Here is a 24522-nt window from a genome sequence, read left to right as displayed (position 1 = left end):
GTTATGACTTACAAACGATCGACCACTACATCATCCACTACGGCACTGTCCTCCAAATCGACCATGTAAGCGTTGCCCTTTTATCAACAAATGCCATCATCGCTGACCATCCAAAGCACCAATAATGGTTCATTCACCTATGGACAGTACAAAACGCACACCAACATCAATACGAGTATACAAAACTGGTACATACGAAAGCTTGTTTATAAAAGTCATCATGCATCTTTTCTTACGTGGATCCTGATGATATTAGGCAACTACGCAACCTAATCTCGTTTGCTGACAACCACACCATCTTGCATCCTTACCACGAATCCTTGGCCTTTGTAAGTCTCTACATGTTCTCTTTTTAAATTTGCAGAAGAGGAATAGTACTAAACGTGTCATGGATACACACTCCGAAAAAAAGTACAATCCTGCCCTCGGAACGGAAACATCGCTACCGTTGCCATTCGCACCCACTACTATCGATAGCAGGTATATACATAAGCATCTATCTTTTTCGTGAGATGCATTACCAACCCTTGAATTACATTAGTTGTGGCTATGTTGCTGTGGGTGGACACAGAGGCATGGCAATGGTCAAATCCCTCTCGAATGTTGAATGGTACGTACGTTGTACGTAGTAGTGTATGCCTATTTTAAAAGACTCATCCTATCATTTTTAAACAAGGTCGAGCACGTTGAAAGTGGGGATGGGGATGAATAATTGTATCCAGCTTTCTGGTCATCCTAACAATGAATGTCGGCTGACAATTTGCAACAATGATCAAACCATGAGCGTGTATTCAATACCAGATCTGAGAAACCTGGTGACACTTGACCTGTCTTCAGCAGCGATCAACCAAAGTATGTATGCTTTAGCGTGTCTTTGATAATAGGCTAACCTGATTTAGTATCCACGAGCCCCGATGGAAGAGCCTTGCTCACTGTGAGTGATGATGGCTACGTGTCTCTTTTTAATACACGCGATTACACGAAAACAACGAGTTTCCAAGGTGCGTATTTTATGATCAGGACACACATTCACACGCATGTGATATTGAATGCATCATAGTGAGCGAGGGTGGGCCCGTGTTGTCGTGTGCCTGGAACGACAACAACATGATAGCCGTTGGTAGCCATGAAGGCACGGTGCATGTGTATGACGTTCGTCAATATCATCATGCACTAGCCAAGATTGGATCAACAGAGGTAATGTAACGCGCAAGATCGCCGTACGGTGAAACAACAGAAAGTTTATAATTCTGTTTTCTGTAAATTAGGCAAGGAGTACTCGTAATGCACCTCGTAGCATCCGATTTAGTCACGGCCCACTTGATCTTTTAGTCTATGCAGAGGTAACACTTTATACGCAACATGTTGTAACACAGGTGAACTCACGTCCCATCTCTTTGTTTACTCTAAGCATGTATCCAATATAAACATTGTGGATACACGAACATTTGAAACTCGTCAAGTGGTTCGATTAGGTCCGCATGATTGCGATACCCATATTGCAGGCATTGAGCTATCTCCCGATAATCGATCCATCTATGCAGGTAAGGTATACATATATAATACATGTTCCTTATCATATGCTCATTCTGGTTCTTGTCATACGCATCACAGGCCTAGAAACCGACATGGTCCAGATTGACATCGATACAGCCGTACGACGTCAGTTCCCCAATGCACGCCTCTTTTAATTGCTGCTCCCCCTACCTATACCATTATTGCATCCTCCCTCACCCTATTCATCATCATTGTCATCCTCTTCATGTTGCTTAATAGAATTTGATTTTTTTCCTTAGCTTGTAAATGAATGATAAGTCTTTTATGGTCTTCCAGTGTTATGCTACATATATAAAACATGATGAAAAAAGTTGAATCTACATGAATGAAATCGCTTATCGTCGCTTCTTGCTTCGTCCACTGCCAGTCTATGAGTTTTATGGTGAGTGAGTGAACATGTATAAATCAATGTAAGCAAAACCTTTACCTCTGATCTTTGTCGTTTGCGATTGAGTACGTTGCGGAATCTTTGATTTTCTTCTTCTTCGACGTCCTTGATGCCCACAAGGTTGCTGAAATCATTAAGGTTCTAAAAAGAGAAAAAAAAAAGATATCAGAGATACCATACCAATAATTTCCATCCCACGATACATACATCAAATTCACTCTCGAACTGCATGCGATTCTTCTTGGCATTGATGCGTTTCTTTTCCTTGCGTGTCACTGCCAAACGGACATAGTTGTCTTCTTCATACTTGCGCTTCTCGGCAATTTGATGATCCAAACGGTCGCCAAAGATGACGCTTTCTGTGACACCACCATGTACATCGCTTTCTTCAGGAGCATCGTTCATATCCGCCATAAGATCACGAATGACACGAGATCGTGATGCCTTTTCTCGTAGACGAGCTTCTTGTTTCTCACGTTTGCTTGCTTTGGTACCATCCTCATCAAAGACCACAGGAGCCATCTTGGGAGGTCGATAAACGCCCTTCTTTCCATCCTCTTCCTCCTCTTCCTCCTCTTCATTGTCTTCATCGTCGTCACGTGCCAACAAGTTCATTGGGTTGGGCTTGAATGCAAGTGGATCAGCAGCAGCAGTGGCATCCTCCTGTTGTTGCTGTTGTTGTTGGGTGCCCATGACAGCTGCACGAACAAGTTTATCAATCTGGTATTTGAGCTTGGCTTCGACTGGTTTCATCTTGTCAAGAATAACCCGTAACTCGACAAGTGACTCGATCACCGGGTGCTGGTGAATGGATCGGCCACTGAGCTTCATGTGGACAATGTATGCAAGTTGTGTAATGTACTGGAGCATGAGCTGGTACTTGACTTCAAGAAACGATACACCTTTACTCGTCTTGATCTCGCCATCGTGATATCTATGGATCGACATGCCGTAAGAGATCGGGTTCAACATGCTACTACAACAGCTCTATGGCTTACTTTTGGACGATCGGCTTCAGTTGTGTCTTGAGCTCGGCCACTCTTTGCTTGAGATCACCAACCAACTTTGTCAATTCAGGCACTAGAACAAGATACTTCAGTCGTCAGGAGTGTGATCCAATGTGTGTAAAGCAACAGCGATCGCTACCTGTTGATACTGCCTCTTCGCTGGCTGCCATTGGTATATGCAAATAAAGAAAGAAGAGCTACAAGCGGTGAATAATATTTTTGAGAGCGGGTAACTAACTCCACCCTCCCTCAGCCAAATAGGAAAATTGGTGTCACGCGCCACGATAAAGTCCCAAGCGGCCCAATCATTAGAAAAACCTCAATAGATAACACGCTGCATAAAGTATTCTCCATCATCCTTATCCATCTCAATAAAATATCGTTGCATCGATTTTATCAAACCACAAACCAAAGCTATAGAGTCTAGCGACAATAACATGAATCCCCGGCCGTTGCTAAGCAACGTGGCATTGCGTTGCTATGTATGTAAGCTTGTTTCCATGTTCCCCCCCCGAAATATCCCTCACTACGCTCCTCCATTGCCAACATTGATATCCGATAAAAAGTGGTATCGTTCATATGGTGTCTTTAATATCCATAGTGTTACTGTTCTTGTTGCTTCTTCTCCCATTCTTCGGGCGTGTAAGATTTCTATATATTGATAGAGGCAATGAATGTTTGTTTTTTGCATGGTTTGATCCAAACATTACCTGTGAAAAGGCGTGTACTTTGCTGATCTCATCTTTGAGAGTGTCGTTGACGAGGCGGTGTCTTGCAAGTAGGCGCTTTTCACGAAAGAGGGGAGAGACGATCACGACTTGAAACATTTGGCCACAACCACCCGATTGGTCTTCTACTTCCTGTTGAAACAGAGTAAGGAATGGATTGTCGTATCTTTAAGGCATTGAGCACCGTACCACATGTTGAGCTTGGAGACGATCAGTGATAGTTTCCTTGAGAGATTCGGCTGTGATGCCCGAGTGAGGAGCTGACATTCGTATATGAGAAAGAGAGAGAGAAGATACTAGTTCAGTTATCGTGACGGCTTCAGGTGGTGGAGGAGTAGAACAACTGTTTCCAGGGAAATGATGATCACAGAACAAATGATCGGTTGACACGATGTATTGGATAAAAGAGGATTGGGCGGCGTGCAAAGGCTCCAAGCAGCATGAATTTATTGACTCCAGCGGAAAGGATGAGTGGGTGGTGGTGGTGGTGTTGGGGCTGATACAAGGACACACACCTTACACTGCTTTCTTTTTCTTTCTTTTCTTCCTTATACACTCTTTTTATCAAAGCTATTGAATGGTATTCCATGAATAAACTCAAGACTACGTTTCTACGCACACACAGTACCCGCCCATCCGATGAGAGACGATCGCTACAGTTTGCAAGAAAACTGAATGCTGCGCAACTGACAGCCTTTGATGACCCGAACAGCCCCAATGCTATACCATCTTTGCGACCCGATGAATTGTGTGAGATGGAACGTATTGCTTATCAGACGTGGTGGAAGGACTTGGACCCTTTTTCAATTGGCCATCTTGACAATGAAGCCATGCTAAAGTTTGTGCGAGGTTGCTGTCTTCCAGAAGTCAAGTTGGAACAGGTACATTTCCCGTTTCAGATCTGAGGGAGGGTGCGTGCATACACTAACAATCATCACCCAATGCATATAGATTCTTTTACTTTTCCAAGATGGCAAGACGAATGGATTGGATGAGCATCAGTTCTATGCTATGTTACGGCTAATTGCACATGCCCAAAATGGCAGGACGATAAGTCGTGATATGGTCTATTTGGGAGGTAAGGATTATATGGGTTATCACGCGATATCATATGTTGTTGTTGACACTCGTATGCAGCTCCAGTGCCCAAATTCCAAACAAACGCGATCGATGCTCTTATCAAACCAGCGGCTGCAACAACAACAACAACAACACCCAAAGTATCATCATCATCCACATGTGGTACAACAACAGGCTCTGCTCCTTCTTGGCAGTCGGGAACAACAACAACACGCAATTCTTGGATCCAGCCCAGCCCATCATCCAACACCAACACTGTTGCTAGGCAACAACAACAACAACAACAACGCCCCACATCATGGTATGTTGGTCAACAACCCTTACCAATGTATGATCCTGCGCCATCTGCACCGTTTTTGTCGCCACCACCACCACCACAGCAAACAACTACTACTACCACTAACACTACTACAACATCCAACGATCGATCTCCATTCAACCAAGATAATAAACAGTATGCAGCAGCAGGATTGAATAGCTGGTCTCAGCAACTACCACCTTCTCAACAACCCATGTCACATTCAAGCACGACGACTATCAGTGGCAAAAGCACCAACAATGAGCAAAAACATCAGTATACCCATTCACGTTCACGTTCAGTGCCTTATTCGGTACCTCAGCCCGCCACTGCTCAATCAATGACACAACAAACGCCATCAACAAGCGTGTTTAAGTTCGATACGGTAGCTGCAACTCCCTCCAAACAACAACAACAGCAACGCCCTGCACCACTTACATCACGTGTTTCCATGGATGCTGATTCATTTCAACGTTTATCATCAGCTATTGACACTGGTCAATCCTTGTTGTTGACAAAAAAGTTTGTTCCACCCAAGGCATCCAACAATCCGTTTGAGAGTGCTATCGATGAATCCCCCAAGCATGAGTCATCCTCAGCTGCTGCTGCCAAGTACAGCCCATTTGCAGATGATTTGGATAACCAATCAACCCCTCGAGCCTCCATGTCGTCTTCTTATCATCATCAACCACCACCAGCACAAGAAAATCAGCAACAGCAGCAAGAGGAGAAGGCAAGTGCACCACCTTGGCCTAGCATCAATCGACATCCAAACAAACAAAACATATACCCGCCTCCAGTCCCGTCTCAAGCGACAAAACCAGCATTCCCCAAGTATGCTCGCAATATTCAACCTTCTTTAGCACTGAGACGGACGCAAAGTTATCGATCCTCCGACGCTGCTACTGCTACTGCTGCTGCAACATTGGATCCCTTCAATGTGGCCGATCCACAATCGACACCCACCCTCATCCATCATCATCATCATCATACAACTACTAATACTACATCTAATACTCCACCTATCGCATTCTCACATGGCAACAAGCTCTTTCGACATAGATCGTATGGTTCAGCATTAATGCGACGATAGCCACTTTATTACCAATCATTGTTATCCCCCTTTGTGTTTTCTATAAAAAATTCACCGATTTCTCATGTATTAACCCTCCACACTCTACGTGATCCACATGATTGATACCTTGCTTTGTTTTTGTTTCTGATCAACCTTTCCAAACTACTGGTATCCAAGATCTTAGAAGATCGATCGATCCATCGATCGATCATAACTCACCGAGTTCACGGATGAGACAATCATCATACATCATTTACGTAAGGTAGCAGCTAGTATTTATTCCTTCATACGGTCTCATATTGAGCCCTGCATATCCATCCACCATCCCATTATTCCGGTTTCTCCTTGCTTCAATCTCTATATAAGAGAAGATGGATGAAGGCTTTATCATCATCATCAAACTACTTTATCAAAATGCGTTACATTACTCTCATTGGTGCCATTTGCCTTGCTACCACCTCCACGGTGTCTGCCTTGGATAAAATCATTGCCTATGCTGATAGTTTCACTGACAATGGCAATGATTACAAGCATAGTGGTTTCCCTCCTTCCCCTCCTTACTGGAAAGGCCGTTTCTCCAATGGACCTACATGGCTCGAGCATGTTGCTGATGCTCTTCCCGACACCAAGGTGATCAACAATGGCCATGGTGGTGCTACCACCGATAATGCCCATGCCTATAGCGAGTTTAATGGCTATGTGGTTCCTGGCACGTTGCAACAAGCTGAGAACATTGAAGTGAACGGCACTCCCGACGATTTGTATATCATTTACGTTGGCTACAATGACTTGAATGCTATCCTTAACCCTGACATGTACAAGGTTGTCAAGAAGAACTTTACTATTGAGGATGTCGCCAACGGTGCTGTCAAGACCGCTGAAAAGTTGAAGGAAAAGTATGGTGCCAAGGAATTCTGTGTCATGAATGTTCCTCCTTTCTATCACTGGCCTGTTATCGAAGAAGGCGACAAGGCCAAGGCCAAGAAGCTTATCAACGACTACAACGATCTTTCCAAGTCTAAGTTTGAAGAAATTGAGGGTATCAATGTCAAGTTTTTGGACGACAATGCCTTTTTCGAAGATTTGATTGCCAACGCCGAAAAGCTTGGATTGAGCACAGATAACGGTCCTTGTGATCCTGGTATTGGCAAGACCAACGTTTGCGATGATCCCAAGAAACACTTTTACTGGGATAGCTATCATCCCGAAGCAAAGGCTCACAAGGCTTTGGGTGAATGGGCTCTCAAGAATCTCAAGAAGAACTATGATTTCTAGACATTTTAAATTCATGATTGAATAAACACAACTTGCATTTATAAAAGAGGTCTTTATATACATCGCTTAATGCAAAACTATATACAAGGATAGGTGGTGTCGTTGTTGTTCTTTATAATCCTTCAAGTGCCAATGCATCCAACGTCCGACTAATCATCTCAGCTTCACCCGTAGTACTATCCACCATCATGATGCCATCACCACCTTCGGGTTCGTAATAGCCATCTTCAGTATCACGTTGATCGTGGCCGAGGCGATTATAGTATTCCACTTGATCTAAGCCATCCATCATGACTCCATCCACATCGACGTCGACGTCCACCAAATATCGATCTCTTCCAGGACTATCATAAGCAGCACCTGCATCTTTGCTTTCGCGACGTTCAGTGCTTACAATCCGTGACGATGGGACAAAGCCAAGATCATCAGATCCAGCAAGTGACGGTGGTTTGGCATGCGTGGGGATATCCGATTCAGAGCTTGGAGATCGATGTGGATGATGACGACCCGAAGGTAAAGAAGGATCCAATAGGTTATCCAACAAATCTAGAGTACGCTCAATAAGATTTCACCATTCCTTGTACGCCTTTTTCCAAACCTACCATTCTTTCGTCTTTTATAGTAATCTTCCTTTTCCTTTTCCATCTTCTCCTTTCGATTCTTGATTTCACGTTCTTCTTCAGTCATCATTTCAGGATTAAGGAACTTGAGTCGTAGACACGTATGTTTCCGGAACGATACGCATCCTCCCCAGAGCCATAGTGGTAAGGTACAAGGAATGGTCACTTCAAAGTTGCGGAAGTTCTCGACAAATTCAAACTCTTCTTGGGCAATCACGTTGGTATGAAGGTATCTATAATATAATAGCATGGGTCATTCATACCAATGGCTCCCATGATCCATAATCCTTCGCTTCTTACCTTGAGAATTCGCTCATAGCACTGGATGTGCTCCACATTTGCAATTTCCTCATACACGCAACCACTAAACCCGTGACATCGGCTCCATCAAGACAATGCAAATACAGTGGATGGTTGGCAGGATCAATGATAATCTATTCAGAGCTGTGAGCCACTGCATGTATATACATGCATATGATCCATACATACCTGCAATGCCATCAATGTCTTGTTATAACTAAGAGGAATGTTGTCCTCCTTCATCTTGTCCACGTTGATATGGATCATGGAGATACCATGTTGCTCACAAAACTCGTGCATTTCAGGTGTCAGCTTGTTCGGAATGAGAGAGAGAATGGTCTTCAACCGTAATCTAGGTTGTGTTGGGTATGAGTCTTTTGACATTGGGGGGAACCATTATGGGTCACGACTCCCACCTTTTAAGGAATCGCATGTTGCGTGCTTTAGGATAGCCACCACGGAACAGACCATCTTCTACAATGGCATAACGGAATGGGGGTATCAGGCTCGGCAGTTTTGCTGTCATTGAAGGAGTGGCAATAAACGAGAAGAGCTGAGTACAATATGTTGTTGGATCGCTTTGCTTCCTCTCCCACGTGACACAAGAAGGCACAATGTCGTCAGCTCCCTTTGCATACACCACTGATGACCCATTCTTCCCATCCATCCTTTTTACCCAATCCAATGCATGTGAACAATTGTCCTTCTCCAGCCCGTCATCTCCATCCTTCAACTTTGTTGATCCGAGTGGATTTGACTGAACAACGCTCAAACACAAAACATCATCCAATTTCACAAAAATCATTTTGCAAAGTTATTTGTAAACTGCCAGCTCGCAGCCCCTTCCTTCCATTCTCCATTGTTGTCCAATCCAATGCATACGAACGATTGTCTTGCTCCAGCCATTCATTTCCATCATTTAACTTTCTTGATTCGAGCTAACCTGGTAGTAAGGTAATGGCTGTTGTTGGATCATCATTATCATGTAAAGTGTAAAATGGCACACACCCTTTTGCTATACGTGAGGATCATTTCTTTTATTTACGTGTACCTATTGTCTATTACGAGGAGGAGGAGGAGGAGGATGGGTGGATGGTGTGTGTGCGGTCATTGAGTGGCCTCACTGTAATGGCAGTAGGGGGGATTTAAACTTGGGAGACTGTAGCTCCACGACTTGAGACAACGCTTCTCTTCTCTTTCTCCCACCTTTCCTTATTCCATTCACGACATTGCGATCAAGGTAATGTACTATAAAAGAGTGCTCTTGTTGTTTGTGAGGCATTAACATAGTTCTGAACATGCATTGTCAGGGAGTGAGTGTGTCCAAAGTGCCGAGGAATGAGCGTGGTTGGTGGTTGGTGGTTGCCATGGCGATATTGTTGCTTCCTTTTGCTCGTTGCTATTCCCGCTCTACGCTTGGTGTCAACAGGTACATTCAGAGTCCAATGTTGCAGCCGAACTGGTTCCATTGACATGTTAGCTTGTATAGGGGGGCAAGTTTGGTTTCAAGACGTTGGCTCGTTTGGCGTTTTGTTTCGGCTCAACAACACTACTACACCATCGTTTTCGGTTTCCAGTAACCAACAACAACAGGTCTTTGTGTATATGGAAAAGGCAAGTACAATGAAACAAACAATGAAAAGGGTGTTTATTGTATGTGTGTGCTAATAATGAATTGAATAGGTTTCATACAACTTGGGGGCATCATCATCGTCTCTTTGGGTTCAAGTCCCAGCCTGTATCAAGTGGCCGCTGCGTCGCTCTGCACTAGCCAAGTGTGCTGGAAAAGCTTCTTGGAACGCGTCCAGGGCTCTATAGGCCTGCGTTTGAGTTGATGGGTCGATGACGATGGATTTTTGGAAGAGCATGGTCACCGTGTTGAGGTAAAAGAGGATTTGCAACAGCTTGTGAACGTGCTGAACCAACACGCTCTTCTCGTGATAGGCTCGTTCTTTCCCTTGAGGATTTCTTTTCATGAGGTGGAATAAAGCATTGTTTATTTATTACACGCTTGGACTTTGCTAGCTTGTGGATTACCTACTTTCGGTTCGTAGATGGAATAATAAAGGTGGTCCGGTTATCGGTCATGCGAGAAGTATATGGCTTTTTGTGATACAATAAGGAGGAGTGAGATGACCTTAAGAAGAGAAAAAGTGAAGTGATCCTTGCACTGAGTTTTAGAATGAGTAACCCATCAATATGTATACGTATCTCTTTACATACACAAATTGGTTTATGCAGCACGTACTTCTCCTGCATGCAATTGTGATATGGAACCATTATTGTCATACGCATTACTTACGTACCTTCACAAAAGGCAATCATCATGATCATCCATGTGTGTAGCAACCTGTCAAGGACGTGCTTGTGTAACGACCACGTGCCATTTTCACTCAGCTCTTCATCGTTCCGTTAATGCAGCCGACACCATCCACTAGGAAAAAGCAACTCCATCACGCTTACGGTATTGGTAAAACATACAGGTGCCTGTATCTCTAAACTTTACAATCAAACGCGGGGTCTTTGAGAACAAACCTGCTTGGCGTGGCCAACAGCATCTTGTGTGCAAGGTTTCGCGATCAAGGTGGCCAAGCCGAGCAACATTGTTCTGTTAAAGACCCCACGTTTCATGGTAATATTTAGAGATAAGACACTTTTATGTTTTACATACAGTATGCTGTAAGCGTGATGGAGCTGTTTACTGCTACTGGATGGTGTCGAGAGCACTATAAACAAAGTGAAGAACCGAGTGGAATGGCAAACACATCACACACACGTGCCATTGAAATGTTGTTGCATGGGTGGCAATGTTTGGCTTTAGGAAGGATCGTTGACAGCATGTACTATGAAATCTATCAAGGTACTACTGCTACTGGTGGCGGATTGTGTCACTTCACGCTTACGTATTGCTTTTTATCGTCTGTCGTCGTGTACAGCTAATAGCCATTTCGGATCACAATGCATTTCCAGAAGTGTCAACCATAACTTGTGCATATTTATACAGCGTTGATAGCATCAATGAGGGGTGGTGTTCCTTTTCTTTTCCTTAAACGCAACCTCGTCCAACAGCAACGAGCAATCCCACGAGTCATTCAAGATCCGCGATTCATGCAAAACTCGGGGATTCAAGTCAAAAGTGAACTCTTCGGGGAAAGAGTGGAGGTCAATCAAGCCACCCAAAATCTTTTTAGCAGGGCAATTCCAGCGCTGGCAGTTGAACCTTCTTTTCCAACCAAGAACTTGTCACGCCATGTGAGTATTTCTTCATTCACGCCCATGGGAGAGTGTGCCAATGTTACAGACGACCACGAGAAGAGAACAAACGCAACAAGCAAAAGAGCAACGCTATCAACAATACTGTCATTGGGACAATGGCATTGGAGACACCTTCTATATTACTCCTTCTCTTTCTCTCTGACACATACACACGCTCTCTCTTCCCACGCACGCGTATTCATTCCAATTCGACTTTTTACTTATATTTTGTATATTTATAGGGTCAACTTGCGCAACCAGAAACGCCTCGCAGCCTCTGTCCTCAACTGTGGCAAGCGTAAAATTTGGCTCGACCCTAACGAGGTCAATGAAATCTCCAACGCCAACTCCCGTAAGCATCCAAATCACTTTTTATATGTATACTTCATGTATGTATGATTAACAAACAACATGGATGAATAGGTGCCAACATCCGCAAGCTTGTCAAGGATGGTTTGATCATCCGTAAGCCTGAGATCAGCCAATCTCGTTTCCGTGTCCGTGAGCGTGCTGCTGCTAAGCGCCTTGGTCGTCACATGGGTCTTGGTAAGAGAAAGGGTACTGCCAATGCTCGTATGTCCCAACAAGTCCTCTGGATGCGCCGTATGCGTGTTCTTCGTCGTCTTTTGCGCAAGTACCGTGAATCTGGCAAGATCGACAAGCACTTGTACCACTCTCTTTACCTCAAGGCCAAGGGTAACGGCTTCAAGAACAAGCGTGTCTTGATGGAACACATTCACAAGGCTAAGGCCGAGAAGCTTAGAGCTAAGACTCTTGCTGAACAAGCTGAGGTTCTCCGTGCTAAGAACAAGGCTCTTCGTGAACGTCGCAAGCAACGTGCCGAGGCTAAGACTGCCGCTGGTGAACAGTAAACACAACATTGCATCAATAAAATAGCCTTTTCTTCAACAACACACACCACATCTCTACATACATAGCATTGTCACACAAGAATTTGAAAAGGAAAGGTTGCGATGGTGATGGTTTTGGGTACGATTTATCATGTTTGGTTCTCTTTGTTGCGGCTTGGTTCTTTGTTCTTTTCCTTTTCTTTTGCATCATGGATAACCTTCGCCTAACAACAGCTCTCAACTCGTTTACATTACCAGTCAATGCCGAACAACATCAACCTTTATGGGAAACCATGCAACAAAATGCATACTTTTGTCTACAGCGCACAAAGTTTGGCAGATTTTCATTTATACACAACGTGGTTGGCACAATGCAGAGCGTGTATGTACATACAAATTGTCATTTAGCATCATCACGTTAACAGCACGACATGCATCTTTTAGCTTGGATACCAGTAAACAGCTACCCTATCGACTTCTTTACCAATGTGCGGATGGTGCCTGGTGGCAGATTGGTGCTACAGATAATGAAAAGAATGCCAACATGGTTTGGACCTGGATTTATGGTACTTTTGTGCATTCACAATCCATGTATAACGACTCACATTCGTTTCATTGCTTTCTCAAGAAAACTTGTATCCATCGCTGAGGATGCTTGATGATGCCGAAAAGGATGAATTCCTCCATATCAAAATCAGCTCTCTTGTGGCACGTAGAGGTTGGTATGACATTTTCAAGAAAGACAAACACTGAAAATCTCTATTGATAGATGGAGAAAGCGATGATACAAAAGACCATGATCATTCAACATCGACCTATTTTCGACACATTTTCGACTTGGCCGAGACCGAGCGTCTAGTCAATTGTAACAAAAGAATGACTTCATCGCATTTATCCAAATCCGCTTAACGTAGATCTCTTTAGGCTATTCTTGCGGATACTCGGTAAACTGGTTCACTAGTCAAGGATGGCTCTACATCAGTGAAAACTACCTTGGCTTTTATTCGTCATTTTTGGGATATGAGACCAAAGTCTTGATTGAGCACAAGGACGTGGAAATCATTACAAAGGAGAAATCGGGCGTGTTTTCCAATGCCATCAAAGTAGTGAGCAAGGACGATGGTGAGACTCAGGCAAGAATCTCGGGGGCTGTGTTGTGTATATATGTTGTCATGTCCTACGCTAACATGCACTAAATTTAGCATCTCTTTTCAAACCTTCTTGATCGGGACGCGGTAAGAACCAGATGACCATGTTGTTTGGGTGGCCCAAGCCTTTCTCTTTTTCGCCACTTTTCCACTTTCACACCATGGCGCCAATGCTAAAATTGGATTTGGTTTAGGTTTATGATGAATTGATACAATTGACCGGGGTTGCCATGCAACGCGTACTCAAAAGTGCAGCTCTGGAATACCACTTGTGTCCTTCTAGTTCCGATTCATGCAGCACCGCCAACATGAGTGACAGTAGCAACAGCAGCAGCACTACTCGGCGTAACAGTAGCACACAAGCTGGTGCAACCTTCTCCTCACAGCCTTTGAAAAAAGACCTGGAAGCACAACGCCGAGATGAGCATTTTCGAAACAAATTCAGATTACCTTGTACCGAGAACTTGCTGCTTCACGTTGGTGCTACACAATTCAACAACCCACATCATCCCATTCGTGGCCGCCTATCGCTCTCTCCCGCTTTTTTGATATTCCATGCTATTGACAATGATTCAACAACGGCACAACAACAACAATATGAATGCGTGATACCCCTTTGTGCCATACGACAAATTGAGCGCCTTTTGGATATCAGCTTTATGCTTTCAATCAAGATCACTGATTGCTATCAAAATACCACCAAGTTTTGGTTTGAGCATATGCAAGTATCATCACACGTTATCATACAACATGCATTCTAATTGAATGATTAGTAACAGAGACGAGTACGAAGAAATTTGGTATCATCTGACAACAAATACACGTCAACAACAAGAGCGCCTCCAAGCAACCACCGACCATCTTATTACATGGCTTCCCTCAGAACGTTTACTACGACATGAGAAGGCACACAGTGACATCACTGATGCACCTGGTGGTGGGTTGGGGCTATTGTTTGGCTTTCCAGGTGATGAGATCAAGACGAGAGACAAGGTCAAGATGGAGTTATGGAAGGATTACTTTGAAGGTACGTATTATGACCACTATTATGGGAGGAGACAAAGGACAACAATGAGCTCATTTATTATTATAGCACATGGGCGCAACTTGATGATAGCCAAGACTCGCCGATTTGCACAGCTTGTTCATGCAGGACTACCCAATCGTTTACGGGGTGAGATTTGGGAGATATGTACTGGTTCAATTTACGAGCGTGTCATGAACCCGAACATTTACCGAAGCATCCTTGATGAAAACAAGCACAAAAAGTCATCATCTCTTGAAGAGATTGAAAAGGATTTGACAAGGTAGGTGTCCTATCTTTTGCACCAATGATTATTGTGATTGCTCAATGTGTGAAAAAGATCACTTCCAGAATACCCAGCATATCAAACACCAGAAGGCATTGCACGTTTACGACGTGTGTTGACAGCGTATTCGTGGAAAAACCCAGAGCTGGGGTATTGTCAAGCTATGAATCTAGTGGTATCCGTATTCCTGATGTAAGTTGATATCACATTGTTCCATTGCAAAAGCTTATGATGTCATCATCCACAGCTATATGAGCGAAGAACAAGCGTTCTTCATGCTTACAAAGCTTTGTGAAGACATGCTACCGGGCTATTATGGTCCTTCAATGTATGGCGCTTTATTGGATGAGCATATCTTTGAGGAGATGTTACGAGACGCCATCCCTGATTTGCATCAACATGTTTCAAAAACCGGGATCCAGCTATCCATTTCATGCATGCCATGGTTTTTGACACTGTTTGTCAGCTCATCAATGCCGCTCTTATTTGCATTTCGGGTGATGGATTGCTTTTTTATGAATGGGCCTCGAGTGCTTTTCCAAATTGGGTAGGTATCCAGGCAACCCATATACGATTTGAAACATGCATAAGCTGATCCCATTGACTTAACTTGTCAACCAATTGACGTATCTATTAGACTAGGTAAGTATAAAAACATGCATAATGAATACATTCACAACTCACCAGCTTGTGTATATAGCTATTCTCAAGATAAACAAGGAGCTGCTTTTGCAAGCTAATGATGATGGTGCATTCGCCGACGTTCTCAAACATTACCTGCAATCATTACACGAGGTGGTTTACTATATGGAAATGGATAATGGCGGCTTGGTAGGAAAAGCAAAGTCAATGACAGTAAGTGGATAAGGGGGTTCTTTGTTTTTATGCACAATGACATCATTTGTAGTAGTAATGCTTATTTGACTTTTTTTCCCTCCTTGCCAGAAATTTAGCGAGTTGTTGCATGTTGCATTTACCGATTTCTGCCACATTGATGATGACACGGTCAGGGAGATGCGTCAAAGACATCAGCTTAAAGTCGTTGCCAGTATTGAATCTTCTGCCAAACGATCCACTATCCGCAATCTCGATACCACAGCAGGTCTCAATACAGATGAGCTCAGCAGCCTTTATGATATCTTTCACAATGTGCAATACTACCATGATAGCCAAGAAAGCAATATGGACTATGCATGTTTTGAAGCTCTCATGGGCAAGCTGACAGCATGGGCCAAAATTTTACCACGTACTGATGATCAGCACGAACGTCAAGATAAGGTTGGCAGGAGTTTTCTCATGCGTTTATTCAATTTGTTTGATCGAGGGGGTCGGGGTAGTTTGAGTTTCCAGGCAAGTGTTTATACACCTTTGCATTGCTATATGCTAACCTAAGGATCTTTAGGATATCGTGATTGCTTTAGGTGGTATACTCAAAGGAGATCATAACGCACAGATCTCTCTCTTTTTCAAAGCACATGATCCAAATCAGAATGGATACCTTGAGCGAGAACAAGTGTTGCAATTCTCGGAGACCTTGCTTTGGATATTCCGTGACACCCAAGACGAGGGACCTCTCGACTCTGTATCCGAATTCCTACGTTGTGCGTTCATGTATTCTGAAAACAATGCTCATCGTGTTGAAAAAAGCCTTTCCTTGGCATCATTAAGGTGTGCATGACTCTTTGTGTGTCATGGTTGCTGAATTAACCAGAATGTACATAGGATGATTGTCTTGGCAGATGAGCTTTTGATGGACTTTTTCACACGTGGATTTGCAGACTCGTTCAAGTTGCTCGTACAAAAGTCATCAATATCCAATGCAGAAAAGCGTCGTAGCTTTACCGATATTCTGGATGGTCTATTTGCTCTATCATCTTACTCTGGAGGGGAATCGAGATCAAGATTAGGATCCATATCCTCCATTACTACGTCCTTTAGCAATGGGAAGGAATCAAGTAATGGCGCCATCAACATCAACAACAACAAAACATCACGACCACCCTCGATGATCGTATCACAACAATTGACCCAGGAACCACAATCAGTATCGAATGAGTCAATTCGAAGCAGGGCCAAAAGTAGTGGATATCAGCGGTAGATCAATCAAATGTTGTTGTTGTATTAAAGCTTAGAGTTTCCATGGTGAATGATATCAAGTATATTGCACAGCCTCGGCTGCATGTGGATCAACAGGAAATTGGTAGGTAGTACAGGATTGTGTAACATTAACCAAAAACGACATGGCAGAAAGGACTAAAATGGTGGGAGAGAAGAACCCATGCAAGGGAGAATGGTGGGGGTGGTGCACAACATGTGTATATAGAAGTAGTGCAGATAACATGGTTGCAATACATGAACAATCAACCCCTTTTAACAATCAATGCAGCGTATTAGACAAGGTCCATGCGCGTGTCAGTTGGATCCAAGGGCGATGCACACTCAGATTTAAGGTTTTTTGGATGAGCGGTTACAATCATGAAATAATCCTTTCCTTCCTTCTTTCCTTCTTCTTTCTCTTTCCTTGTTGCATTTATTATATTCACCTTTCACCCTATACTTTCCCTCACCCCCATTTGCCTCTATATAAAAACCTTATTGTCCCAACGTGGCTGCCAACCGATATCGTGGCAATAAAGGGCAACTCCTTCACTTTCTTTATTTGACCCACATTCGCCTTCAACACAACCACCTCCATTACCACCACCACCACCGCCATGACTTTATCGCATACAACTTCAGTATCACCTCGTCGATCCAACAATTTCTTACACGCCGACCGACCATCATTGGACGAACTACGACGATCGTCTACCAAATGGCTGAATGGTGGTAGCAGCAATGGCAGCAATCTATTTCGCATTGGGAGTTCGCTTGCACGAAGGGCCACCTCCATGACACCAGCACCTTCTCGGTCGACACCCCACCCTAGAGCCTCTTTACAAGAAACCAGGACAACAAAGATACGAGCAAAGCCTAGCTTTGATGGACGTTCCAGAATTCGCCAAGAGAACGGGAATACCGGCACGGATATATATGATAGTGCTCATGTTGTTGCTCAGCAAGGTAATGAATGAATAAGGCTTTGAGACACCTTTTTTGGATGTATCCTTTTTCTTTTTTTCTCTTTTTTCCTCACCGTTTTGATACAAAAAGATCGGGATCCATCATCCGGCATGCAATCGACGTTGACGGTTCTATATTGCGCTTATCTATCGGTCGTTGCCCGGGAATTCAGACGACGCATTATTCTTGTGGATCGTGTCAAGAATGGTATCGAATACAAGAACGTATTTGATGGACGAGAAGCCATTGTAAGATTACATGTGATGATCCTTCCTCCTCCTCCTCCGCTTCCGAGTAACCGATGCAAACAAACAATAGGACACACTGGCAGACATCATTGGCAATACACAACGACGCGATATCGCTCTTCGATTAGGACGCGCGCTTGGTGCACAACGCTTTTTTCACGATGTCAACTATGAGAGCCGATTGGTCGACACATTTACCGAAATATACCAGTTTTACGACGACAATGATTATTTTGGTACAAGCAGCAGTGATAGCAGCGTCATTGTATCCACCACTGGAACAGAGGATTCGATCGAGGCAACAACACCCGAATATGATTCATCCATGGAACAACAACAACATCAACAACAACAACCATCCACGTTGCCGAATGGTGTCTTTACAGACTTGACCTATTGTTATGTGCCCACTTGTGTCGGCAAAAAACCGTGCTACAGCCACACTTGCCCAAAACGGGAGGTAGGCCCGATCAAAAGAATCTTTTTTTATACATGAAGCGTATCACTCACTTTATATCATTGTTGACAGAGATTGCACAAGCGTCCTGACAGTATCGATGCACGTCTTGCACGATCCACAACGCATGCATACCTGCGACAACAAGAACAACAACTTTGGTCAAATACGGCTCCACCTTACATTGCAGCAACGGTGTCTTCCAGTGAAAGAAAACGCCAAGAAACCATCTTTGAACTTGTGTACACCGAAGAGAACTTTGTAAAAGATCTTGAATACATTCATGATGTAAGTATTCTTGTTATTGGAGGGGGAGGAGAGGATCAAAGCTTAATTATGAGGTGGCTTTTGTAGATGTGGATACAGCCATTACAAGAACGCGACATCATTCCTGAATCACGGCGTGAGACGTTTATCAATAAGGTGTTTTGCAACATTATGGCGATTCATCAAGTGAATCATCGTTTCCTTTCGGCATTGCGTGTACTACAAGAAGAAAATCCGATTGTGGCACAAATCGGCGATGTGGTGCTGGATTTTGTTATGCAATTGGAACCGTTTTTACTCTATGGTGCACGACAACATGAAGCAAAGTACATGCTGGATCAGGAGCGTGTCAATAATAAAAAGTTTGCAGTATTTGCGGAGGTAAGAAAAGATTGAATTATCACCCATGCGTTTGATGTTTACTCAACTTTTATGCACATTCATTCAGGAAACAGAGCGTGATCCATCGTCGTACAGGCTTGAATTGGATGGTTACCTGAGTAAACCCACAGCTCGGCTTGGTCGCTATACCCTGTTTCTGGATGCCATATTGAAACACACCCCACCGGATAATCCAGATCGCATCAATATACCAAAGGCAACTGATATCATCAAACAATTCTTGACACGCGTCAATGAAGAGAACGGCAAAGCCAAAAATCGATTCGATTTGGAACGCATCGACCAAAAGCTGCTCTTTAAATCTGACAAAGTGGTAAGTCGTGGTGTTGGGTGGGTCAATGCAAAAGAGCTATTCATATCGAGCATATAACAATAGGATCTCAAGCTCTTGGAGCAAGATCGAGTCTTGGTGAAGCAAGTCAAATTATGCAAGAACCCAAATGCTGATGCACCACCCAATTACCTCGTATTGCTGTTTGATCATTATCTGGTGATGACCAAAGTCAAAATGATTAACCGACAGGAGCGATATGTGGTGAAGCGGAGGGTAATTATATCATATGCAATCATCGGAACGGCATCGTAACTTATCGCCTCCCCCGTACGATTTCTCTATAGCCCATCCCTTTGGAATTATTGGAGGTTTCCTTACCAGCAGCACCACGTCGATCCAGCTCCATTCTTCCATCCATGAGCCACGCCAATCGTGCTGATCCATCCGCTGTCCCTAACAGGCAAACGGCTGGTAAAGCAACCTTTCCCATTGTGTTCCAGCATATTGGTAGGAGGGGTACCAACACGAGTCTCACCTTGTACGCTCCTGCATTGCCGATCCTTAAGCCTTGGGTGGAACAAATTCGGATTCAGCAAAGCCTAAGATCAAAGCGTGAGCCTGTATTTGCCATGATACCTGCAGTACAAGAGCATCGATTTTTGGATGATGTTCGTATCAATCACATTGTTACCTTTAGTAAGTATTCCTCTTCCTCTCTTCTTCTCATTGCTCACAATGCATCGGATGATAATAGACAATGGGCAGCAATATGTTCTTGCAACGGATGCTGGTGTCTATGTTGGCCATACTGGAAGATCAAGCAAACCCCACAAGATATTAGCTGTGGATAGGGTGGCCCAAGTACAAGTATTGGAGGAAGCACAATTGCTCTTAATACTAGCAGACAAGACTTTGTATGAATATAGTTTGGATGTCGTGAACAACAAGCCCGAAGAACAAGCCGCTGGTCGACCTATACAATCCCATGTACCCCATTTTCATGTGGGTTCAAGTCTCGGACGCAAGCTTGTGTGTATTCCACGCGTTACGACTCCTTTGAACACCAACATCACCCTTTTCGAACCATCACGACCCAATCAAATGGAACGCAACAAGCGATTTCTCGGCAAAATCGTCAAAAAGTCATCATCATCTTCATCATCATCACCCTCCGACATCCATCTCAAAAAATTCAAAGAATGTTATATACCAAGTGAAGCCTGGGCCCTCGAGTTATCTCAAAGTCAGATGTTGATCACCTGTCCTCGAGGAATCATCATGGTAGACCTACGCTCTAATCAAACACAACGTAAGTAAAAAGAACACAAAGACACCATCATGAATCATTGTTCCCTAACTTTGTCCCTTTAGAAATGCTGAATCCAGATGACAGGAGCCTATCGTTTATCACTGAACGTGAAAAGGATGAATCCCGGTTAAACATACGAGCACCCATGAAGCATATTGCTGTTTTTCGTGCAGTGCGAGGTGATCATTTTGTTTGCTATGATGGTTAGTGTTCGTCCTATACAGTGGTGATGAGTGCTAACTTGGATATGGATAGAATTTGGTTTCTATATTGATGGCAGAGGTAATCGCAATCATCGCAACTTTAAGATTGAGTTTGAAGGTTCTCCTGAAGCCTACGCTTTTGCTTATCCCTACGTTGTTGCCTTTGAGCCAAATTTTATCGAGATCCGCAATGTCGTTACTGTAAGTTGGATGGATGGATGGATGTCTTTTTTTCCAAATACGTTGTATCCTAAGCGTTCTTTGTTTGTATAGGGTGCCCTTGAGCAGATAATACGTGGCAGAGATATACGCTGTTTAAACAATGGACACAAGACCGAGAAACCCTTCATTTATGGCGTTATGGGTGATCCATCCCAGCCTACATTTCAGTACATATTCCAACTGCAGCCTCTCTTTACCAATTGACACCTCCTTTGTATCTTTATTACTCCCGCTTTTCCCTCCCAACCAACAACACCATCCTAATACCTATATACATGCCATTTTGACTTGAATAATACAATACTTTATATATGCATTGAACAACCGATGAGCGTCAGGTGCACAAAAATTGCGTGATTTCTCACGCATACTAACAAAAAATGACATTATGAATTCCTTATCTCTCTCTTTCTCTTTCTCGTTTTCGCATTCTACACACTCACGGCATGGTCTTTGATCCTCAACTCAATATCCCAATCCTTGACTTGTCGCAATATCGACCTGGGGATCCATCATCTCAAGCTGATACGGATTCATTTCTTGAACAGCTACATACAGCCATGCGCGATGTGGGATTCTTTTATATCAAGAATCATGGCGTATCTGAAAAATTGCAACAGGATTCACTTGAGCTTACAAAGACCTTTTTCGCTTTGCCCGTGGAAGAAAAGCTAAAGATCGAAACAATAAACTCCCCTCATTTTCGTGGTTACGCACGTTTAGGCAAGTTGTTGTTGTTGTTGTAATCCTATGTAATACCCTTTTGACTGATACACGCATCCTTTATATAGACTCAGAGACCACAAATTACAAACAAGATCATCGAGAACAACTTGATATCGCTCGAGAGCAACCAGCTGTATCCATGGATTCACCCTACTATCTCCATATGCAAGGCCCAAACCAATGGCCCAAGGACCCACCTGAGTTGAAGGAAACGATTTTGGAATTTATGGATGAGTTGACCAAAGTAGCCCGATTGCTGCTAAGTGCTATGGTCAAAAGTGTCAAGGTGATTGATCACGACAGCTTTATGAACATGTTTACGGATGACGCGTGCACTGTACGCATGAAATTGGCAAGCTACCCTGCTGGCAGTGTTGAAACCACAAAGGATGGTGGATGGGGTGTTGGACCTCATAAGGATTATGGCATTGTCACGGTACTTTTTCAAGATCAAGTGGGTGGGTTACAAGTTCAAACGCATCATGGCGAGTGGGTGGTAAGTGATGGTGGTGGTGTCTCCGAACAAAGATGTGATGTGGTCAGTGCGCATTAATGCAAACGTTGTCTAATGTAAAAGGACGTTACGCCTATTCCAAACACATTTGTTGTAAACATTGGTGAAGTCTTTGAACGTTTGACACGTAAACGTTTCGTTGCCACCACACATCGTGTCAAGGTGAGCGATAAGCATCGTTATTCATTGCCTTTGTTCCTGGGACCTCGATTGGATGCACGTATCCCAGAGCTTGTGGATGATGGAGAGCCAACAAAGGAAGTGACAGATGTAAAGCAAGATCAATTACTGCAAGATCCAATCTACGGCGTGAACCAGATCAATGGGTACCTCCGTAGCCATAAGCGTGTGGCGGCACGTTGGTATCATTATGATGAGCAGACCCAAGAATGGAAACGGCGAATGACACCATTTATTGCCTAGCGTTCTTTTTTCTCTCTTGTAAATTATCTATGCAGTCTCTTTTTCGTACTCGTGTCAGTAAACGACGCTTTTTTATTATCCTTGTTGTCTTCTCTCTTGCTTCATTCACCATCCTCTTTCAACATGGACTGTCATCGCCCTCTCTTTATACGTAAGCTCAACTTGGATTACTTGACCATCGGATCAAGACAAGCTCATGCGTGCGTGTATGTATGTGTCTATCTCTCTCACTAGCACTGACAAGAAGATACCCAACAAACCATCCTTGTTTATTGCTGCCAACTTGTATAACAACGAGCCTATTCTCAACTATTGGATGACTGAAGTCGAGCGACTGGCACAGTGGGCAGGTCCTTCTCGTGTGTTTATCTCTGTATATGAGAATGGTAAGAAAAAAGCTATCATTGTCGATGATGACTTGGTTGAATGCTCGCTCACATCATGAATAGGTAGCAAAGATCAAACCAAAAAGATACTGGCCTCTTGGCGAGATCGATTGGAAGAATTGGATATCCCACACAGCATCGTTACAGACGACCAACCAAAGATCACAGCCGACTCGATCAGGCGGATTGTAACACTGGCCAATGTGCGTAACCAGGCGTTGGCACCCCTCTTTGAAAACGCCAATGGATCATCATCATCATCATCATCTTCCTCCTACGACCGTATCGTCTACCTAAACGACATTGTATTCCGCTTGGAGGATGTTTTAAAGTTACTCGATACCAATGGTGGTGATTTTGATGCAGCATGTGGTCTTGATTTCTTTGGTCGCTTTTACGATGTGTTCGCCACACGTGAAATTGATGGTCGATGGGTGGGTTCAGGCGACTACCCCTACTTTGCTGATGAAACGAGTCAAAAGCTGCTACGACAAGGACAACCGGTACCTGTTTATAGTTGCTGGAATGGAATGGCCGTGTTTGCTGCAGAGCCCTTTATCAATCACCATCTCCAATTTCGAGCCATATTGCCAAAGGAACCACAACCACCCGTCGAAGCATCCGAATGCTGTCTCATTTTCACTGATTTGCGCGATGTACAAAAGGACGCACGTGTATTTATTAATCCCAAAGTCAGGGTAAGATGATAATGCTACTACTACTACATCTTTGGTGGTACTACTAGCTAAGGCTAATCTCATTTCCAATAGGTCGCTTATGACTTGTTCCATTACTGGTATGCTCGTACGATACTCCCACTTTGGAACCCATTCATGCTACTGTACAATCACCCAAATCACGACATGGACAATGAAAAGGAAGCTGAATGGACATATCAGGTTCACAAGGCATATGACATGGGGGTCGATGAACGCGATTACATCTGTTTGCAGCCTCGGTAGATAGACGTTGTATGTATGACGATGCTTGGAAGTGTGAATAAAGCCGATATGAAGCATTTGAGATGAGGATATATGTATGTAGGTGGATTACAATGTACAATTATTGATCCAGAATAAAGCATTTATGATGTACGTATAATAGAAGGATGAAGGTATTAACAATATAGAGAGTAT

The 24522-nt window shown here is 43.5% G+C and overlaps 12 protein-coding genes across 12 annotated transcripts; 9 read left to right on the top strand and 3 right to left on the bottom strand.

The window, feature by feature from the left end:
- Window positions 1–90: 90 nt before the first annotated feature.
- On the top strand, window positions 91–1691 carry O0I10_010590 (uncharacterized protein; the record flags this gene model as incomplete). The annotated part of the gene is made up of 10 exons (XM_058490569.1): window positions 91–188; window positions 257–329; window positions 413–480; window positions 542–610; window positions 677–852; window positions 900–1001; window positions 1061–1197; window positions 1269–1343; window positions 1412–1544; window positions 1615–1691. 10 exons carry the CDS (start codon window positions 91–93, stop codon window positions 1689–1691), a joined length of 1008 nt encoding a protein of 335 aa, XP_058338705.1.
- A 201-nt stretch (window positions 1692–1892) lies between these two features.
- Window positions 1893–3122, bottom strand: O0I10_010589 (uncharacterized protein; the record flags this gene model as incomplete). Its single annotated transcript, XM_058490568.1, has 5 exons — window positions 1893–1925; window positions 1985–2086; window positions 2153–2879; window positions 2944–3025; window positions 3092–3122. 5 exons carry the CDS (start codon window positions 3120–3122, stop codon window positions 1893–1895), a joined length of 975 nt encoding a protein of 324 aa, XP_058338704.1.
- A 433-nt stretch (window positions 3123–3555) lies between these two features.
- O0I10_010588 (uncharacterized protein) lies at window positions 3556–3947 on the bottom strand (the record flags this gene model as incomplete). The annotated part of the gene is made up of 3 exons (XM_058490567.1): window positions 3556–3603; window positions 3663–3812; window positions 3870–3947. 3 exons carry the CDS (start codon window positions 3945–3947, stop codon window positions 3556–3558), a joined length of 276 nt encoding a protein of 91 aa, XP_058338703.1.
- Window positions 3948–4267: 320 nt separating this feature from the next.
- Window positions 4268–6151, top strand: O0I10_010587 (uncharacterized protein; the record flags this gene model as incomplete). Its single annotated transcript, XM_058490566.1, has 3 exons — window positions 4268–4561; window positions 4632–4758; window positions 4818–6151. 3 exons carry the CDS (start codon window positions 4268–4270, stop codon window positions 6149–6151), a joined length of 1755 nt encoding a protein of 584 aa, XP_058338702.1.
- A 396-nt stretch (window positions 6152–6547) lies between these two features.
- O0I10_010586 (uncharacterized protein) lies at window positions 6548–7408 on the top strand (the record flags this gene model as incomplete). The annotated part of the gene is made up of 1 exon (XM_058490565.1): window positions 6548–7408. One exon carries the CDS (start codon window positions 6548–6550, stop codon window positions 7406–7408), a length of 861 nt encoding a protein of 286 aa, XP_058338701.1.
- A 112-nt stretch (window positions 7409–7520) lies between these two features.
- On the bottom strand, window positions 7521–8854 carry O0I10_010585 (uncharacterized protein; the record flags this gene model as incomplete). Its single annotated transcript, XM_058490564.1, has 5 exons — window positions 7521–7954; window positions 8011–8261; window positions 8329–8462; window positions 8518–8680; window positions 8745–8854. The coding sequence occupies 5 exons, from the start codon at window positions 8852–8854 to the stop codon at window positions 7521–7523; spliced, it is 1092 nt and encodes a 363-aa protein (XP_058338700.1).
- A 2148-nt stretch (window positions 8855–11002) lies between these two features.
- On the top strand, window positions 11003–12455 carry O0I10_010584 (60S ribosomal protein L19-B; the record flags this gene model as incomplete). The annotated part of the gene is made up of 4 exons (XM_058490563.1): window positions 11003–11007; window positions 11398–11580; window positions 11826–11935; window positions 12007–12455. 4 exons carry the CDS (start codon window positions 11003–11005, stop codon window positions 12453–12455), a joined length of 747 nt encoding a protein of 248 aa, XP_058338699.1.
- A 188-nt stretch (window positions 12456–12643) lies between these two features.
- O0I10_010583 (uncharacterized protein) lies at window positions 12644–15632 on the top strand (the record flags this gene model as incomplete). Its single annotated transcript, XM_058490562.1, has 12 exons — window positions 12644–12816; window positions 12879–13000; window positions 13063–13152; window positions 13204–13299; window positions 13359–13567; window positions 13637–13669; window positions 13777–14303; window positions 14356–14609; window positions 14676–14889; window positions 14947–15084; window positions 15140–15439; window positions 15593–15632. 12 exons carry the CDS (start codon window positions 12644–12646, stop codon window positions 15630–15632), a joined length of 2196 nt encoding a protein of 731 aa, XP_058338698.1.
- A 67-nt stretch (window positions 15633–15699) lies between these two features.
- On the top strand, window positions 15700–16990 carry O0I10_010582 (uncharacterized protein; the record flags this gene model as incomplete). Its single annotated transcript, XM_058490561.1, has 4 exons — window positions 15700–15747; window positions 15838–16242; window positions 16295–16560; window positions 16615–16990. 4 exons carry the CDS (start codon window positions 15700–15702, stop codon window positions 16988–16990), a joined length of 1095 nt encoding a protein of 364 aa, XP_058338697.1.
- A 616-nt stretch (window positions 16991–17606) lies between these two features.
- O0I10_010581 (uncharacterized protein) lies at window positions 17607–21541 on the top strand (the record flags this gene model as incomplete). The annotated part of the gene is made up of 12 exons (XM_058490560.1): window positions 17607–17955; window positions 18046–18203; window positions 18274–18663; window positions 18733–18948; window positions 19015–19308; window positions 19376–19642; window positions 19706–19876; window positions 19948–20299; window positions 20358–20912; window positions 20975–21115; window positions 21168–21316; window positions 21389–21541. The coding sequence occupies 12 exons, from the start codon at window positions 17607–17609 to the stop codon at window positions 21539–21541; spliced, it is 3195 nt and encodes a 1064-aa protein (XP_058338696.1).
- A 242-nt stretch (window positions 21542–21783) lies between these two features.
- On the top strand, window positions 21784–23000 carry O0I10_010580 (uncharacterized protein; the record flags this gene model as incomplete). Its single annotated transcript, XM_058490559.1, has 3 exons — window positions 21784–22060; window positions 22129–22559; window positions 22641–23000. The coding sequence occupies 3 exons, from the start codon at window positions 21784–21786 to the stop codon at window positions 22998–23000; spliced, it is 1068 nt and encodes a 355-aa protein (XP_058338695.1).
- Window positions 23001–23029: 29 nt separating this feature from the next.
- Window positions 23030–24348, top strand: O0I10_010579 (uncharacterized protein; the record flags this gene model as incomplete). Its single annotated transcript, XM_058490558.1, has 4 exons — window positions 23030–23151; window positions 23235–23386; window positions 23450–24084; window positions 24157–24348. 4 exons carry the CDS (start codon window positions 23030–23032, stop codon window positions 24346–24348), a joined length of 1101 nt encoding a protein of 366 aa, XP_058338694.1.
- Window positions 24349–24522: the final 174 nt, after the last annotated feature.

This window comes from Lichtheimia ornata, assembly GCF_029851405.1.
Source record: "Lichtheimia ornata isolate CBS 291.66 chromosome Unknown scaffold00072, whole genome shotgun sequence".
NCBI lineage: Eukaryota > Fungi > Mucoromycota > Mucoromycetes > Mucorales > Lichtheimiaceae > Lichtheimia > Lichtheimia ornata.
The sequence above is the reverse complement of the archived record's forward strand: the minus strand, read 5'-3'. Positions and strand labels throughout refer to the sequence as shown.